Source organism: Plectrocnemia conspersa, unplaced genomic scaffold (assembly GCF_051122295.1).
Source record: "Plectrocnemia conspersa isolate PC_06_02 unplaced genomic scaffold, ASM5112229v1 ptg000001l, whole genome shotgun sequence".
NCBI classification, from domain to species: Eukaryota; Metazoa; Arthropoda; class Insecta; order Trichoptera; family Polycentropodidae; genus Plectrocnemia; species Plectrocnemia conspersa.
This window is the reverse complement of record NW_028277165.1, coordinates 15132151-15150799: the sequence shown is the minus strand read 5'-3', so window position 1 is coordinate 15150799 and position 18649 is coordinate 15132151. Positions and strand designations below refer to the sequence as shown.

Genomic DNA, 18649 nt, shown 5'->3' with positions numbered 1-18649 from the left:
CAATGTGTTTCCGCCCTGTTTCCATGACTACCACCGCGATGGACGTACAAACTCAGCGCGCTGTTAAAATTGTTCTTTCAATTGAACGCGGTAATGAGCTATGTTTGTAATTGAACGAATTTATATAGTTAAAACTTATCATTTTGTACAATTTAGGTGTTGGATTTAACTTTTTGAAGGAGCCTATCTCTATTTGTTGTTCAATTGATGACAATACTTTGACAACAGGTCTTATGAAACCGAGACATACTCCTATATTTGATTCGCGGCTAATATGGGAAACGAAATTTGAAGACTTTCAAAGGTATAATTATTAAAATATTAAGGATGCAATAAGTTGGCTTAGTATTTATTCGGTGTTATTTATTTTTCTTCATAGATTGTGTCTCACGAACGTACCTTTGAAAATAGATGTATTTTCTCATCGTTCACCAGGTGATAAACAACAAGTGGGATATATGCTTTTGAGTTTATTAGCCGTCAAAGTTTGTCCTCCGTACGACGAAAATAAAGTCAATTTTACATGGCATCGTTTACTGGGAATCAAACCAAAAGGAAGATCTTCTAATCCACAATTACTTTTAAAATTAGTACTACAAGACACTAAAGAGAAAGTAATAAGCTTTATCTTTATTTATTAAACCGAGCATTTTATATATTTTTAGTGATAAAAATACATTTTTAGGTAAATACAGCTGATTTGAAAATGAATTTTACTTCTAAAGATGCTAAAGAAAAAGAAAATAATAACGAGCAATTAAAATTAGAAGTCATGGGTATAGAAATATTATTTAAATTGATAACAAACACTTTTTATAATCATATTTTAACTTACTTAACAGATACTACATTAAAATACCATACAAATGGGATAATACAAATAGGAACTAAAGAACACAGAAATAAAACATTTTTATTAAATGTTGTTGTAAAAGAATTGCACAATATGAACGCAGTAAGTATGTAATTTCAAAATGTAAATTATCCAATCAAATATTTATATCTTAAAATTATTTTTCAGCTTATAGTTAATGCTACAAAAAAAGATGATGAATTATTTGATATTTATTTCACTGTATTTTCTAAAAGTTATAAGATTATTAATGATATTGAATTAAATATTCAATCCAATTTTGAAACTTTAAAGCAATATTTTGATGAAAATCCATACTTGATCATTCGGTATTGTTCTGTTACAACTGATTTAGGTCAGTTATCACACAAATGCGATATTTTAACACACTTTACTTAAATATTTTACACACATAAATAATTCAATTTACACTATTATAATATACACCAAAATAAAACAGTAACAAGATTTATGTATGTTTTTTATATTCACTATTAAATTGTATACAGGTTTATGTTTTGTCGATTTGCGTAAGATTTTGGCACAGAATCACGAGAATATCGAGTGTGAACCTATACTTTACAACGAAAGATGTTTCTTTATTAATCAAAGTTTATTAGATAATAAATTACAATCAGAAGTTGAAAAATCATATGCAGATATAAAATTTGCATTGAAATGTAATAATCAAACAACAGAGTTCTCTCAGGTATTATTGCTTATTAAATATTGCTTAAGTTAATAAATGATACTTATTACAATATTTTTGTTTTAGGATAGCAGTCGAATAACTCAAAGTAATAAAAGTGACTTTTTAGAATTATCCACTGATCGATCATTGGAACATGATATTAAGTCAGACGATTATCATAAATATAAGGTTGTAAAAACAACCAGTATTAAAACGTTAGTAATGGTTAAGATACTATTTTATGATTTTTAAATGCTTTTAATAATTGTTTATATATTTTAATATAGAATTGGTCCTAAAGATAAATCATCATTTAATTTTTCATACGAGCGAGATGAAGCAGAAACTTCTAGTTAGTTATATTATATTTTAATTTTTATTGTTCGATTATTATAAATTGTTTATAAATATGCTTATATAGATATTAATATATCTCCAAGATCAAAGGAGAACAACATTATAAAAGTTGTAAATGAACTTGAAGATTGGATGGAGCATCAAAAGGAAATGTTTAAATCTTATGTATGTAATTTTTATTATGTCTATTTTGAATAATAATTTTAATCGATTTGATTTTAAGATGATCGATAAAGAAATCAAACACTTGGAATTCTTGAAAAACGAATGGGATACTAAGCGAATAGAATATGAAAACACATTGCAGAATAACGTTGAACAATGTCAAAATCTTATGTTCAGCTTAAATGAGATTGTAGATAGCCTTAAAGACAAAGAACTTCACTTGGAAGATAGAGAGAAGAAGGTTTTACTTCATTATTATTTTTATTAGTGTAAGCTTTTAAAATTATATTGTTTTGAAAAATTACAGTTGCGGTTTGTAAAAGATGAACTAGAATTGGACTATAGAACTAAATATCAAGAGTTAAAAAATGCATCTAAGCAAATGGAGTCTAATTTTGATCACCAGTTGAAATTACACGAGATTGAATATAAAAAATTGAGTTCTGAAATAAATTTATTGAAACAAGAAAATATATCGTTAAAGGTGGAAACTTAAATAATGATTTAATAGGGCACATATCTTAAAATTATCTTAGCAAGTGTTAATTACTAGCGATAATAGAAGATCGTGTTATAAAGGATCATAAAATGCAATACTCTTAAGGCTCGGCCACACAGAAAGCGGTCTGTCGCCGCGGGAACGATATCTGACGGATCCGGTCAAGCGGTATGGTTGAATGATGTGATGTTGCATCAGCTCTGTCAGACAGAACACAGTCACTGCCAGACTCTGTCGCGGTGACAAGCGATCCGGTAGTACAAAATTACAGATTTTTCTAGTGATCGCCTAAAAATGAGTGACGAAACTGAATTAATCATACGAAAAAACTTGAAAAATTTATCTTCATGTGACTCCAGTTCGATTCATAATCGGTGGTTTTCACCCAGTTGTTTTCTTTTCTTATTGATTTCATGCACCCAACATCGTCTTTTTTTTCTTTCAATATTGCAAAGCTAACAACGGAAGGAGTTGTTCTTTATCTGAGCTCATACTCAATAGCAATATGAAACACAAATTAGTTTAAAAATGTGCTACTAGTTCTCTCGGACGCAGCCAGCTTCGGACTGGATCGCTCACACAAGGTATCGCGTCCTATGTGACGTCCCCATATCGTAGATCGCAGCGACGAACGCTGGATCGCCTCCCGCCGCGACAGACCGCTTTCTGTGTGGCCGAGCCTTTTGTATCTATAATGCATTGTTCATTGCCATGTTCTTAAATGTTTATATATATAAACTTAAAATTGTGTGTTATTATTGTATGAACTTTAAAGTAATGTTATAAATTATAATTTGACAATTTTCTTAAATAACTTAAAAATTGATATGTGCTCATTCTGCGTATAGCGACTGGTTATTTGTAATCATAATATATCTAAATTTTTTATTATTATTTTCAGAAGAGTATTGGACTTCTTGACATGGGAAGAAGTAAAGATGAATGTTTTTAGTTAAATGTGCAAATTAATATATTATATTTATTTTATTATAAATATTTTTTTTTAATTTTCCTAAATTGCTATAGAATTATAGATAATTAATATTAATTTTGTTAGACACCAACAGATGGTTGTATACATATTATATTGTAAAATTATTATGTATTAAAAATAATAATAATTCACAACATCATAAGTGAGATACATATTAGTCAATGTATCTGTAATCGAAATCTAATTCTCCTTAATTGCTATATTAAAAATAGTTTCTTAAAACTAAATTCACTGATACATAGCTTACCATATTTATGGAACTAAACCGAGACAGATAATAAAATGTCATCTTGGAAATGAAACCGGGACAATCCCGGTCAAAGTAAGCCTACAAGGTAAATACACTACCAAATCGAAAAAATATACCTGTACATATTTAAATTGGACGATTTTAATTTATCGTTCTTAAGCTTTGGCTACAAAGACTTTTTTCAAAATCTTAGTGAGAAACGTTTAGCGTTTATAATTATTTTTAAATAAAAAAACATTTTATATTTTTTTTTATCATAGCTCATTGTTCTTGCCAACTCTCTTTTCTTCGTTTACGTCGAAGAGTGCGAGCAATTGAAACATTTAGTTGTTATATTGGAATATTAAATTGTTTATTTTAAAATCGTTATTTCTATTATTGTTAAATTATTTGCACCCTGCATAATAATGACACCACACAAATTAAGACACCACTTCATTGTCCTGTAAATAGGCAGCATTGTTTCATATAGTGGCAGTACAAGTCAGACGTGCAACTGGAAGACACACCACTAGCTAAAAATGGCCGCCACATTCGTTTCTTGAGTACTGAATAAAATTTAAGTATGAAAAGAAAAAGTATTTTTTACATGAAAATGAATTTAAAACACAAATAAAGACACGTCTTGTTACATTATTCGATCTTCATTGTCGCATGAATAACATAAGAGAGCACGCATTTCTCGGAAATAGAAATTTGGCAATTGTTGAGCCTTCACTCGCATGACCATTGAATACCAATTTGCTACTATGTCATCATAGTAACATGATCGAACGCTTTCAGAACGATCGAGGGTTGCCCAAGCGATCCTACGTTGTATTCTCCATCAGGTGGCAAAAGAAAAATGTTGAAAGCTTCTCTCCACAATCAGCTCATGTGTATCTCGAAATCGGCGAACGGCGCCGAGCAAGGTGAAATCCAGCATCTGTGAACAGTGTGGCCCGAGGCGAATTCCGACAGGTAAATAAGAATTATCAATTTCGACACCGGCGGCTCTCTTACGCAGGCGTTTTGGCGAAAAACGACCACTGGGAAGAAGGCTTTTCGGGCCGGTGCGTGACCGAGAGCCGATCGTGACTCCTATTGTGAAACGACGACCCTGAACAAGTTAGGACCATCTCGACGATCGATCAATCGATTCCTGCGGTTCGTGGTGAACGTTTCGACGTACTGTATATAATGAGTACTAATGTGTTCGTAAAAGATGATGATATAAAATCGTAGTTTCATTCATGAGCTTGAATGATGAGTCTTAAGTGCAGTTTGTGAATGAAGTGGCATTCAGACGGAAAACTGAAGGAGCTTTCTACGAGACTCCATTGGCGGATGAGCCTCAGTGACAAGCACAGCTTATTTAATTTATTATTGTAAAATTTCTTTATTATTTTCTGTAAGACTATAACAATTCTGTACTGTTTCCCCTATAAAAAAAATATAAATATATCTCGATTTATATCAGTGACGGAACTATTATATGTGACGCAAGAGTTTTAGATATAATAAAAGCATTAACAAAAATAAAAAAGAAAAGATGAAAAACAGCAAACAAAAATGTTATGTAGTTCAAGACAATACTAACCGGTTTGAACTTTTTAATGCATTATTTTATTAAAGATGGCATCAAAATAATTATATACAAGAGATATTGATATTATGACTGCATTTAAATAATTTGAAAATATATAAAAATATGATTTGTATACATATTTTGACAAATATTAAAAAAATTAAGATAGTGCAGAGGTTTTATAATATATATAGTATATTTTATACATATATATGAGGCGCGGGCGGTGAGATACTTTCCCCCCTTGCTCGCTCGCGTGTTAAGTGACGAGAGTGAATGAGAGGTAAGAGCATGCTGACCGCATGTTCTTATCTCTTACTAACTCTCGTCACAACACGCGAGCGATCGAAGGGTAAGCACTATGACACAGTGTACTGCGAAGTCTGATTACACACTGTAGGTGGACGAAGATACCGGAAAGACACTGAGATGGAAGAGGAAACAGACAGGCGTTAACAGGTTAATGAGCGTGTTTAAACTGGTTTTCATTAGTTTTATTCCTGTACTTAAGCTACTTTTAACTTGTTTGCGGGAAAATGCCGTTGATTCTGATTTGTACTCTCTTTTTAAGTGTTAACACACCTAAAATAATTATTTAATGTACCATAAATACGTATATACTGTACATAAAAACCGTTTCGCTATACTTTTAATACTACCAAATCTAAAAATTAGAAGTATGATTTATGAATCAGCTGTACGTGGTTGATTTTTTTTCATTATTTTTCTAGTATCACCGGAAAAAACTGTTAAAATTACTATTTACATTCAAGACAACTTTTACACTGTAGGCCTGTGTAATGATTTAACTGCACAGTGTAAATTTTCTATATATTTTACATAATAATTTTATATTTAAAAAAAAAAATTAGGGTTTAATTCGTAGTGCGTTGTGAATAGTTTTGTTTTCAGCTTTCGACCGGTCGACCACAATATACAAAAAAGATAAAGGTGTTTTTTTTTAAAGGTTTGTTTTTCAAATTGGCAACATTTTTGTCAGTGACTGCTAATTGACAGCTGATTTGTGCTCAGTTTGGTTTGCCATTTCACCATGAATAGACTTACGCCAGAACAACGCTTGCAAATCGTGCAAATTTATATAGAAAATCGTAATTCAGCTAGCGAAACTTACCGTGCGCTACATCCATTTCACGGTCGACGTAAATGTCCATCAGAGCAAGTAATTTGAATAACCATGGATCATTTTCGCACCACACATAATCTTATTGATAATACGCATCCGCAGAGACGTCGTACAGTGTGCACCGAAGAAGTTGTTTCTGCTGTGGAGCGTAGTATTGAGGGGGACCCGAATAAGTCGATTCGCCATCCTGCACAGCAATTGGAGCTGTGTCTATTCACTTTATTGGAGATTTTATGAAAAGATTTTGCTTAACGAGCTTATGCGAGAATTGAAGCCGCTTGCCCATCGTGTTCATCATATGTTATATTTATACAAAATGTTGCGTATTATATATCGTTACACTTAGTTCTTAATACTGCTAAAATATGAAAAATGTGAGTGCGTTATACAAAGACGCCATCGGCAAAAAATATAGTACCTAATTTAAACACATTCTATCTAAGTCTACTTTGTATTTCTAAGATATTTAATTCACTTTTAATTAAAACCAACGCAGAAATAACATCACGATTCAATCTGAAACGTACAGACAGGTAATAGACGCGGTATTTAAGCGACGTTCATTTATACTTTTTTTATCAAGTCATTAATCAAAATAATTATACATGTTAACGAGGAATTTAAAGATTTCACTGTGCTACCATTACACCTACCCCTTGCATTGATGAGATTCTTCCTTCGAGAGTGATAATAAACTTTTTCTCTTTAGTGTCAAGTATGAAGCAATTAAGCGACAATCGAGCGTCCGAAGAGAAAAAGAGAAGACAGTAGTTCCGAGAATGAAAAAACCTGTACATACATAAAGAAAACTAGGATGAAAGTTCGGTTGGACATGTTTTTCGATCAACGACCTCACCTTCATTAACCCATATAGAGAAGTCGATACCATATCACGGGTCGATTGTACATAATGATGCGATATTCGAGACAATGATGATTGAACACTCAAATTGAGAATTTTATGTATTCGGGCCGTTCGTATATAATAAAGGAACCGGTCGAGAGAAAAATATAATGTAAGCTTTGAAAGAAAGTTTCTGATTTAATATCCGGCCGCACGTATGAGACAAGTGTATGGTGGCATATAAAGTTATGCAACATATTAGAAAACGATTATGTGTTCGACATTTAATTCTTTGATCTGAATCTAACGAGGGTATGGAGTGTGAAAAGATGTAGTTGTAGATATAGCAGGTAATTCACATGAGAATCAGGCTTAGATCTTTCAAATGGTAATATTGATAGAGTACTTATCTAGCTTTATAGATAATAACTCAAGTGTTTTTATCTCAATAAAAATTTACTTTTTACAGAATATTTTGCTATGAATTTCTTTGTCTATGCTTCTTTTTCTAAAATAATTTGATGTAGGTAAATTTTAGATAATAATTCATACAAAAATTTAGAATAGATTCAGCAATTGGGTTTTCAAACATATTTTTCATTACTATGTTTACGATATAACATTTTTTAAATATAGTATTTGGACTATCCATAATGTCGCGCTGAAATTTAATAACAATTGGAGCGGTCTTCGGCCTTCCCAAAGGAACAATTGAGCAGCTATGCATATCAGCGTCAATATCAATAGTGCTGATGCAATATGAAAGAATATGCATCTAAAACCATTAGATCTTATCCTAATAAAAAACGGTTCGCTCTGAATATCGTAAAAAATAAACGATCGGTATGGAAATCGGCAATGTGTTTATTACTTTTAAAGAAATTTATATTACTGTCAGTATAAAGTTTTATTGTAATATCAATAATTAATTTATTATTCTCCTTCACTATGATAGAGGTTAGTAGTGAATAAAATTGTTAGTATCAATAAACTCTGCATACTATTTTTATTGAACTAAGATAATTTAATTTTAAATAAAATAATGACTTGACAATACAGATTATTTACATAAAAGCAATATATTTTATAATTAAACAATATGTACGTTAAAAAAAATAAATAAAAAAGCTGATGACGGCTTATGTATAAAATAGGGCAAAAAATGCTGCCAGCGAAAATTTTGGATAATTATCAGCCAATGCGACCGAGAGCTAGAAAAAAGGACCATAGAAAAAATATGACACATTCTCTTTTAAAAGAAATAATCTAAGAGTCCTCATTAAAACTTTCAAAACAAATAAAATATGAGACTAAACAAATAATACATTTATTAATTAAAACTGACGTTGTGTGGAATGTGTAGTATTTACACTTGGTAAAGCTGATGTTCGCGTTCGTAAATTTCGCAGTTTAGAAAATATTAAGTTCGCCAAATAATAAGGTCAATCTTTACATCCTTCAAAGATTCTCAATTATTCGTAGTTTTTGACTATTCGAATATTGAATAAAAATGGATGAAGTTTACGAATATTCGAATATATAGTAGACCCCCCAATAAAACGGTAAATTGAGGGCGTTATATTTGGGTACGCGTTACTCATCACACGCGCCTGATTCGTAACTAAGTATATAAAAATAAAATATATTTTTTAGTCCCCAACTACATGTTATTGGGGAGGTCTACTGTATTCGTAATTTTTTTTGTTTAACGAACGAATTCTGCGAATTTATGTCATAGTAGATACCGCCGATAAACATTCTATTCACGAATGTTTTTCGAAGGCGTAAAAGCATTTTTTGTTGAGAACAAGCGACTTCTCAAAGGTTTCAAATTTATCCCAGTTTCTATAATTTCCTTCACATTCTCAACAAGAGTACGTTTACATAGCTATAATAGCGTACACTTTCAGCACCGCCGATTTGACACGATTAAACTGCGAACCATTCGCCATAATTACAATTAAGGCAAGAGCACATGGATACATTATGCATAGGTAATATGTAGCACACGTTTAACGAGATTTCGTCTCGGCTTAGAAAGGAAAACGTAAACGTAAAACGCTCGATAGGATTTATTCGCGTTTTGTCCAACCGACGCGAAATCACGCGAAAATTACCAACCACATCGCTTGGACTGCGATGAGCAGAGAAAGTGCAATTACGACACAGTCGTCAGAGCATCATCATCTCAGCTATGCTATGGACTGTGTGGTTTATGGTGTCTTACGAAACACCTGTCCACGTGGTGGACAACTCACGCACAATGGACCGACAGGTGATGCAGGGGAAATAGGCACAAACGACCTTTGCTACTTAGCCAGTAATGGTTGCTAGAATGCCGTTCTCTATGAGAAATGGTAATTCACTCTTGAGAATGCCGACTGTTTTCTTTTATGCGTATTTCAAAGCACTCTAGTTCTAGTTGATACAAAAAAGGAACAATTATGAATGAAATATGATGGTGCATAAATGGTCAAGTAACATGTCAAGGCACTCATTGATATTTAATTGCTCATTATATAGTTTATCTAGCATAATATCAGTTCGGTAGAAAAATCTATAGTTGATACTAAAGGTATGTTTGATATATTAACGCGATTGTCAATTATCGTTAATTACATACATCAGGAAATCTTTCAAATATCACTTCAAAATAGTGCCTTCAAAAGCACTAAAATAGTGCCGTCGCCATCACAGAGGGAACGCTCGTTCATTCTATGACTTCCAAAAAAGAATAATTGCAGAAAATACGACACAAGCGAATTTTGATCAACAAAAGAGCAAAAACAATTATCACTTCTCAGAAGTCAAAAATCCACGTCAAAAGCTATAAAATCAGATACGAGGAGCTATTCCGGTTCGTAACATTTAATGTCTCAATTTTATACTGATTAAATAAAAAGAATTTATGTAATTATTTATTTAAGAAAAAAAGTTGGCATTTCGGTAAGAAGAGAAAAAATAATTAAAATACATATTTAAGTTGAAAAGTTACTTGTATCCTACGTCGTTACGCTGAGAATAAATAATAAATTGAACCACACCTTTGTCACTATAATCATTTGTCAGTTATACAATTTAATTGCAATGACATTGCGTTAATAAACTTCTATTACGCGTAACAAGTATGTGACTTATGAGCATATAAATACAGTAAGTTTAATGTAATTGAACATATTTTAGTATTTTTAACTAATTTATTAAATTTAAGCTGTGAACATGTCTTCAATTGAATGAATAGTCAATATTACAGAAATTCCTAATTACTTAAATATTCCTATATTGTAGGTTTATTGAGTTTTTTTCTCGAAAAATATATGAGTAATTTTTTTTTATTAATAAATTAATTACTAGTTAAAATATAATTTTACACACATTTTAATTGGGTCAAAGCAAATTATTTAATTTCCGCAATATATCACGCATATCTGTATATATATCATTGACTTCGACACCTGCAAAGCCTTAGGTGTATGTTTTAATCATAAAATCAATTGTATATTTCAATTTTCATACTTGTTCGTGTTTAATAGGCTCTCTGCCATAATTCAGTGCAATTTAAGTATACGCCGCACGTAAAACTTTCACTACATCATCAAAGAATGTTAATTTTAAACTAATATAATTAACAAAAATAGTGACGTCATTGGTCAACAATTTTATTTAAGTACCTAGATAATTAAAATGAGCAAATTGAGTACAACTATTTTTTGTGAGATTTTGGGGACATTAAACGGTTTGCGAAAATTTTAGCATTTAAGTTCGCCTCGAGAACGCTTTTATGCGAAATTACGGTACATTTTGGGCAATCAATTTAAATGTGTATATAATATATAATAATTATGTGAATGTTTATATGAAAGTTTTAATAAACGATGAATGATGATTTTCATAGTATCATACATGCATTTAATATAATGGATTAGTGTCATAAAATTGTATGCTCATGCAACGCTCAGATTATAATTTACTAATGTACATATGATAAATAAAAATAAGTTTAGTTTATATTAGATCGTTAAAAAATATACGAAAGTATGTTTTTAATATATTTTAGTATATTTAAGCAATTATCATCAATTATGTAATATTGAACTTCATTATTAAACATATTTCATAACTAAATATTTATAATTGGGGAATTATAAGAGTAATTCCCTAAATATTTCAGGAGCACTGTGTTAGGTTACCCAAACAGTGTCAATATTTGTTGGCCTTGTGTGATTTTAAAAATTGTGTAAATAAATTATTAATTAAAATCAAGTTTCACTGTTTTACATACTTCGAAAAGTAGACGCAACTCAGAGAATTGTGCCATCGCTTAAACGGCGGCTAGTTTTCGCAGTAAAAAATATCATAACACGTTGATTTAGAAACTGAACGCATTCTAGACGATCGAATAAATGTGTGGCGTGACGGTGTTAAAAATATTAATAAAAGTGTTTACAAGTTCAAATGCGTGATCAGCAAATGAAATGTATCTGCTGACGATTGGAATTCTTCGGTTCTCATGCAAACATGTGAATGACAAGTGCTGCATGAATAACAAGCGACCTTTCAGATATCTCCATAAAGAGATGGCTCTGATATAGGATAAGCGTCAACTTTAAATTATTCAAGAGGAATCTTTGTAAATACTCAACTCTTATGCAGACCACGATTCTTTCTATAAATTGGGAATATGTCTTGTGAATGTTTTATTATTTAGTTTTTACAGGCATATGAAATAGCATTGATAATTAACTCTCAAATAAGAGCAGAGATTTAATCTCCTTTTAAAATTAACTAGTAAAACACAAAGCTTTCGTCCTATAATCTAATAGAATCTTTGTGCAAATTAAATTAAGGTTGGAATAGCATAGTCCAAAATGTGTCAGACTGGTAACCCAGAGGCCGCGGGCTCGAGCCACGGCAGCAGACTCTAATTTTTATTTTTTAAAATGAGCTTTATTAAAACCAGGTCAGCTGCAAAGTGACATCTGTTGATTATAAATTATATTACATATTATAATATGGTTTTCAGAATTCCTTTACATTTTTTGCTAGCATCGTCCCGTGAATTATACTAACACCAAGCTTCTTAAATCGTATGGTTTCGTGCAAATAGATATTTATATATAAATTTCTTATCGTCTAAAAGCAAACCAAATCTGACAGACTATAATATCATATATTTATTAGTAATTTACCCCATATTGCCGATAATACCAAAGATTGATTTTTGTTTAAATTACCGATTTTACCAATAATGAAAACTTTGGTGATATTGGATTTTGCAAGAAAGCTAGTAACGTATGAGCACCGTTTTGTATTCTAAAAATAAAAAATATTTCATTATATTATTACATTTTATTGAAAGCTTTATTACTTATATTTTCAACATACTGATAGAATATATAGGATGATTAGACATTACGTCATCGATTGTTAAGTTGTAATCTCAAAGGCTACTCGCTGATGTTCCTAATAATTTTATGTCCGCAATTATAATCGCACAACATTGTTAATACGAAACTAATTGCTCACAGCTAGGAATTTACGGTTGGGTTTCGTCATAAGCGGCCGCGGGTCAATTCACCGCGTTGGTTTGGTTCGTTTTTTTCCAACATACATATTTTTATTTAGAAGGGAACTAAAAAGTGTTTTGATACGTTGGTACTATGTCTTGGAACGCGGGACGTTTATTTGTAAGGCACTGACTTCTTGTCTGTTTCTGTAACCTACGCGCGCCTCGACCGCGATAAGGTTGCGCAATGCTCCACGAATTATTGCAAAATAAACATTAAATTATGATTATCACCGAATCAGCATTAAAAAGAATATAGTAATAAATTACTTTGATTTAACGAAATGCGTGATTCTTAAATTGTATACATTTATTACAATACTTAACGTTTTCTGACTAATAAACAATAGTAATTTATTGCTATTTAATAAAATTGCACTATGAACGTCTTGAACTGTAATAAGTTAAATTTAAAACATTAAAAAATCGTTCAATTATAATAAAATATTACTCAAGGTTAAGTAAAATGCATTCTATACATTGTATAGCAGTGGTTTCCAAGATTATTCTAATATTAGCACTGTAAAAGTATATTTGCGACACTCCTCCTATATTTTATAGTATATTAATATTCGCCCCCATAATGGATTTAAAAAAAATTAAAAACAAAATCTTAAGTTGAAAACCATAATATGTGTAATAATTTTCATTTAATTATTATAATAACTATGGATAAGTTTAGATATATATTTTATCTAGTGAGTCCGAGACGGCCATTTGGAGTGGGCCAACAATATCTAGGTTAGTTTAAATTAAAATATTTTTTTCGTAACAAATGTAGTCTTATTCAGCCATTGAATGTGAAAAATCTTACAAAAGAAAAACATCCGGGATAGAGCTCTCACTTGAATATTCGTATTTTCAATTATTCAAATTATTGGCCCGATTTTCAACCATATGAATATTCGAATAATTTATCGAATATTCGTAAAATATTCATTTATAGCAAATCGAATTAAATTTGATAAACTATTAGAAAAAAACAATATGTATATCTGAGCAAAACATGTAGTCGCTTTTTCTCTCAATATGTTAATATACCCGAGTGACTAGTGACGCTCCAAAATCCATAGTCTTTTATGCACCTTTATTTTGTTTCGAAAAGCGAGACAATAAGACGCTTCTTCTAAAAAAAATGCTTTTACACATATAAAATACATTTATAAATAAAATGTTTATCGGCGGTGTCTACTACGACAAAAATTCGCAGAATTTGTTCGTTGAACGAAACAATATGTTAGAGAGGCCCTTTTGTTATTATCGTTTAAAGCTTATTTGAAAAACAGGTGTGCGTGGCCAATTTTCGTGAAGTTCGTGTAAAGTTTTTGTATTTGTTGGTTCAAAACGCATAGATTTTATTTCAATCAGTACAATAATTCGATTGCGGTTAATTTATTTCTAGTTATTAAATGTATATGCAAATCCGTACAAAACAAACGCCGATACAGATCCGATCTTTATGTGTATTAAATTCGTTTCACACATTAGCTATTGTATATACAATAAATTCGATAATGTTATTTATTTAAAATGTTCCAAAATTTTGCTGAATTAATTCAATCGCAGTTGATCTCAATTCTGGTGATTTGAAAAAGTTAAAATGATTCCTGATCAGAAAGTATGTAATAATAAATTATGAAAGTAATTATTGATTACATTTTCTTTTTGACGTCATTACTGATTAGTAATTCACACAGTATTGTGTTATGTACTTTAAATAGTTGTTTTTTAATTAAATAATATTTTGCTAGCAATTAATTATTTTTCATTAATTGGCTAAATAAATTATTATCGGTACCAAGAAAAAAATTCGAATTTATTCGAATACTTAATCAATTTTATATTCAATATTCAAATTATTGAAAACTACGATTAATTGAGAACCCTAATCCGGGATATCACATCACAAGTAGATTAAAATTTATAACATATATTATTAAATATCTCGATTTAACTACTCAGGGGTGGATGTATCATTGTATTAGTTGGCAATTATAGCAAAATGGACAAATATTTTAAAAATATAAATATGGATCGTTACATGATTATAAGGTAGATTGTTTTGAGTGTAAAAAATAATTAACGGGCCGCAGATTAAACATTCATTTATTTTTCATAATTCTGATACCACGCAAAACATGTTATGAATAAATGACATATTTCAAAGTCTATAAAGAATAAAAGTAATCGGAATAATCTTACCAAGCATACAATAAAATTCACCTGTGCATGTCGCCCCATACGCGCAGCACAGCACCTTACCGCAAACATCGCCGTTTGGACCAAAAGCGGCCATGCCTTAGCTTCTTTAGTTGCGAGTTTGCTTTCCGTCGTCGAAGGCGGTGGTTCCGCGCGCACAAAGCTTTCGCACTCTCGAACGCCGAAAAAACAAAATTGAATCGCGTCTCTAAGTACGTTCGCAAATCCCACCTTTAACTCGTTACCTTTGTCTGATTTTAAATTCGATTAGATATTTAATAACCGTCGGATTCACTCTTAAGACCTTCCGCGCGATTTAAATAACAAAACAAAACGACCTGTCAAATAACCGTGCAGTGTTTTTGAATTTGTGATTGTGCTGTTGTGTTGTATTTTTTAACCTCAAATATCGAACGACGTTTTTATTAACGATGTTTAAATATTTGAATTGTTATTGAATTAATGACTCTCCCATTGATTTGTAAATTCCTTTCTAAACAGGCGAGTTTTCGACCGGACACGTTCAAGATTGTTTTCGTTCTTCGATTAATGTTCTAACATCGTATTATCACGACTAGGACCAACTGAAACGCTCACAAAAAGGTATCGTTAATCATTTTATTCTAATCGTCATATTTTGATATATAGGGTTGCCATAATGAATATTCCGATATCAAAATAAAGGTTGCTTTAAATGAATTAATTAAAACGGGGAAATAAATATATAATATGTTAAATTTAAAAATTATTGTTTTGCATATTTTTAAACATATTTTATCCAAAATTGTATTTCTACCCTTTATTCGAATTTCATTCAAATTTAATTAAAACATCTATAGTTCTATATACGGATTATACAAACGTAACTTATTAAGTGAATAATTATTATGGTATATTGAACGTTTTATTGGATCTTATTGTATGAAAATTCCTTATCTATGGGAGTTGTAGGTAAAAGGTAAAAATATATAGACTCTCTTTTGGCTTTGGAACTTAATACCATTTTACAAAAAACCCTTCCTGTGAATTTCAATAATATGTTCTATTATTTCAAATATTTAGTTTAATTGCATTTTCTAATAAACATGTATTTTTGTACAACATTGTATGTGCAGATATTTTTTTTTATTTAAGTAGGCACATCTATCTACATATACGTTCAATCCCAAATTATTTAAAATAGATTAGAAAAAATGCATAAATAATATTATATTTTTCGCTAGTGTGATTACGACAAATACGAGTATACCTAGATACATATTTATAACTTTTACTTTGCACAAAATCCGCCCATAATACTTTACGTGTTCACACGCTTGAGTTTTATTAACACAATTTATTTCAATATATAGTTTTATATACATATGTATATAAATATGAATTTCAATATGAATATTTATACTTATAAAGGGTACTTATCCAAAACTATTCTGTTATCATTCAGTAATGTTATTTTTTCAATGATAATTAAAAGTATTTGACAATTTCTTGAATTGAAGAGACGATATTTTATTAGATATAGCTAATGAGAACTTTAATAATATACAATTAATGACTAATTACTTATTCTTTCACTGATTGCCGAAGTCATTTTTAATAAATAAATAAACTTTTAAGCACATTCTTGCCGTAAGTGTAATTAACACGTTACATTTTCAACCATTTATTTTTATAACCATTTAAAAAAAATGTTAGTCAACATGTTCTTGATTAAATAAAAATATTATGCTTTTTTCAAAAGGGGTGTGTTGGCAACCCTATTGCATGAATATAGCCACTTATACGCTCTCGTTCTTTCACCGGCGTTAGATACAATGTTTCTTATTTATCGAACAGGTTTGTGTCTTACCCTCCCACATTCCGGGCGAGTCTAATCCGTACAATTACTTCATAGGATCCCCGCGCTCGCCTCTCAGCATCCAAACCAATTTCGCAACGGACCAATGTTGACCTCTCAATGTTTATTTACCATCAACGGTGAAAGCTTCAGTCATACTGCTGACTTTGGCATTTTTTTCGTAACGGTCACGGCCGATCTCGATTTGTACGCAAATCTGCTAATTAATCGATTTAATACCGCTTTTTTCCTATTGAGAGTTATTACGTAGCTCGGCGGAGATTACCGTTATATTATCTAATAAATCTATTTGAGGAATTTCACGCTCAAGCGGCTGTAGAGATTGAGAGACGATGAGTTCTTAATTTGACATTTTTTTGTCTATTAAAATTGTATAATTACAGCTCTTTCTATATTCGAAACTTTGATAAAATTAGTTATTTAAATTATGTATACATATATATGTATGTATACAATTAAATACCTATTATATATTTTATTCGATTATATATTAATTGACATTCGCAGAATATCAATTAAGATATAATCGAATTTAGGAAACACTTAGGTAGATTCAAGTGATCCAATTTAAGTTTTCTATGTTGGCAGCACTGTAAATCAGACAGCTGTCAATAATCACACATATTCAAAGCGTCAAATGTTAGTTTGCAACAACACATTTATGAAATGGATCGCTTAACCAACGCTCAACGCTTTAAAATTGTTCATTTTTTCTACAGAAATAACAATTCTGTACGAACTATGTATCAACATTAGGGGAAGATTATGATCAATTTCATCACCATAGTGAGCAAACAATTCGCAACGTAGTAATTTTTTTAAAGACTGGATGCGTTGGAGATAGGGGTATGGCCTGTGCATCTTCGTGGCACGTAACTGAAAGTGTGGCCGAAAACCCGGAATTGTTGATTCATCGGCGTTCGCAGCTTTTGGGCTTTTATTATGGCACCCCTTGACACATTTTGCATCTGGACTTGCACCTACACCCGTATAAAATTCAGATAGCACAAAAACTGAAGCCCAGATACCATGGCCTTTAATATGTAGTTCTTTACTCAAAGTGATATTTTTATATATAAGGGTATGTATACAAATTTACTTTATGTAAATTCTGTGATTCATTCTTTAGCTGTAAAGAATTGATCATTATTGACCGAGGAAAATGATCCAATGTCTTCTTTTTATTCATACGTCAAAATTTTCAGGTCTGACGTCTGCGTTGTCTCATATTAGCTCTGCCTGACTTAATGCATTTAAGATTTATATACATATGCATATGTTGAAGTGTGAATATCTAAAAGGCATACATTACCTAGTCAATGTATGCACTGTGAAATCACTTCAGTTACAGTACACCTATAATAATTTATGTACAATGTGAGTACATATTGTATGTTCTCACTATTCGGTGTTTGTCAATGTAATCAAAATTAAATAATATGTATATACATATTTAATTAGTATTTTAAACCATTTATGTAAGGTAAATCTTGTTGCCAATTTATATAATCGAATTTTGAAGCATGGAATTATTCATGGGGTGTTTACTATTCTGTCCAACGCTGACTTTATTTTTATTTTTTTTATTGTGTATACGATTAGTCGCTCGTGATTAGGCTGGTTGCCAACACACTCGTCTTGTTCTTTGTCGATGTAACTAGC

At 30.9% G+C, this 18649-nt stretch overlaps 2 protein-coding genes across 3 annotated transcripts in view; both read left to right on the top strand.

Moving 5' to 3' along the window:
* LOC148238972 (uncharacterized) lies at nt 1-3588 on the top strand. Its single transcript, XM_088189084.1, has 13 exons — nt 1-90; nt 157-304; nt 380-614; nt 686-776; nt 843-955; nt 1022-1208; nt 1363-1562; nt 1629-1759; nt 1832-1896; nt 1966-2066; nt 2125-2307; nt 2374-2550; nt 3467-3588. The coding sequence occupies exons 1-13, from the start codon at nt 3-5 to the stop codon at nt 3515-3517; spliced, it is 1770 nt and encodes a 589-aa protein (XP_088045210.1). The 5' UTR covers nt 1-2; the 3' UTR covers nt 3518-3588.
* An 11658-nt stretch (nt 3589-15246) lies between these two features.
* Nucleotides 15247-18649, top strand: part of nahoda (DOMON-like domain-containing protein nahoda) — a 69234-nt gene continuing 65831 nt past the window's right edge. For both annotated transcript variants that reach the window (XM_088199550.1, XM_088199543.1), the window contains exons 1-2: nt 15247-15341; nt 15631-15732. The gene's annotated coding sequence lies outside the window, so the exon portion shown is untranslated. The remainder of the gene's footprint in view (nt 15342-15630; nt 15733-18649) is intronic.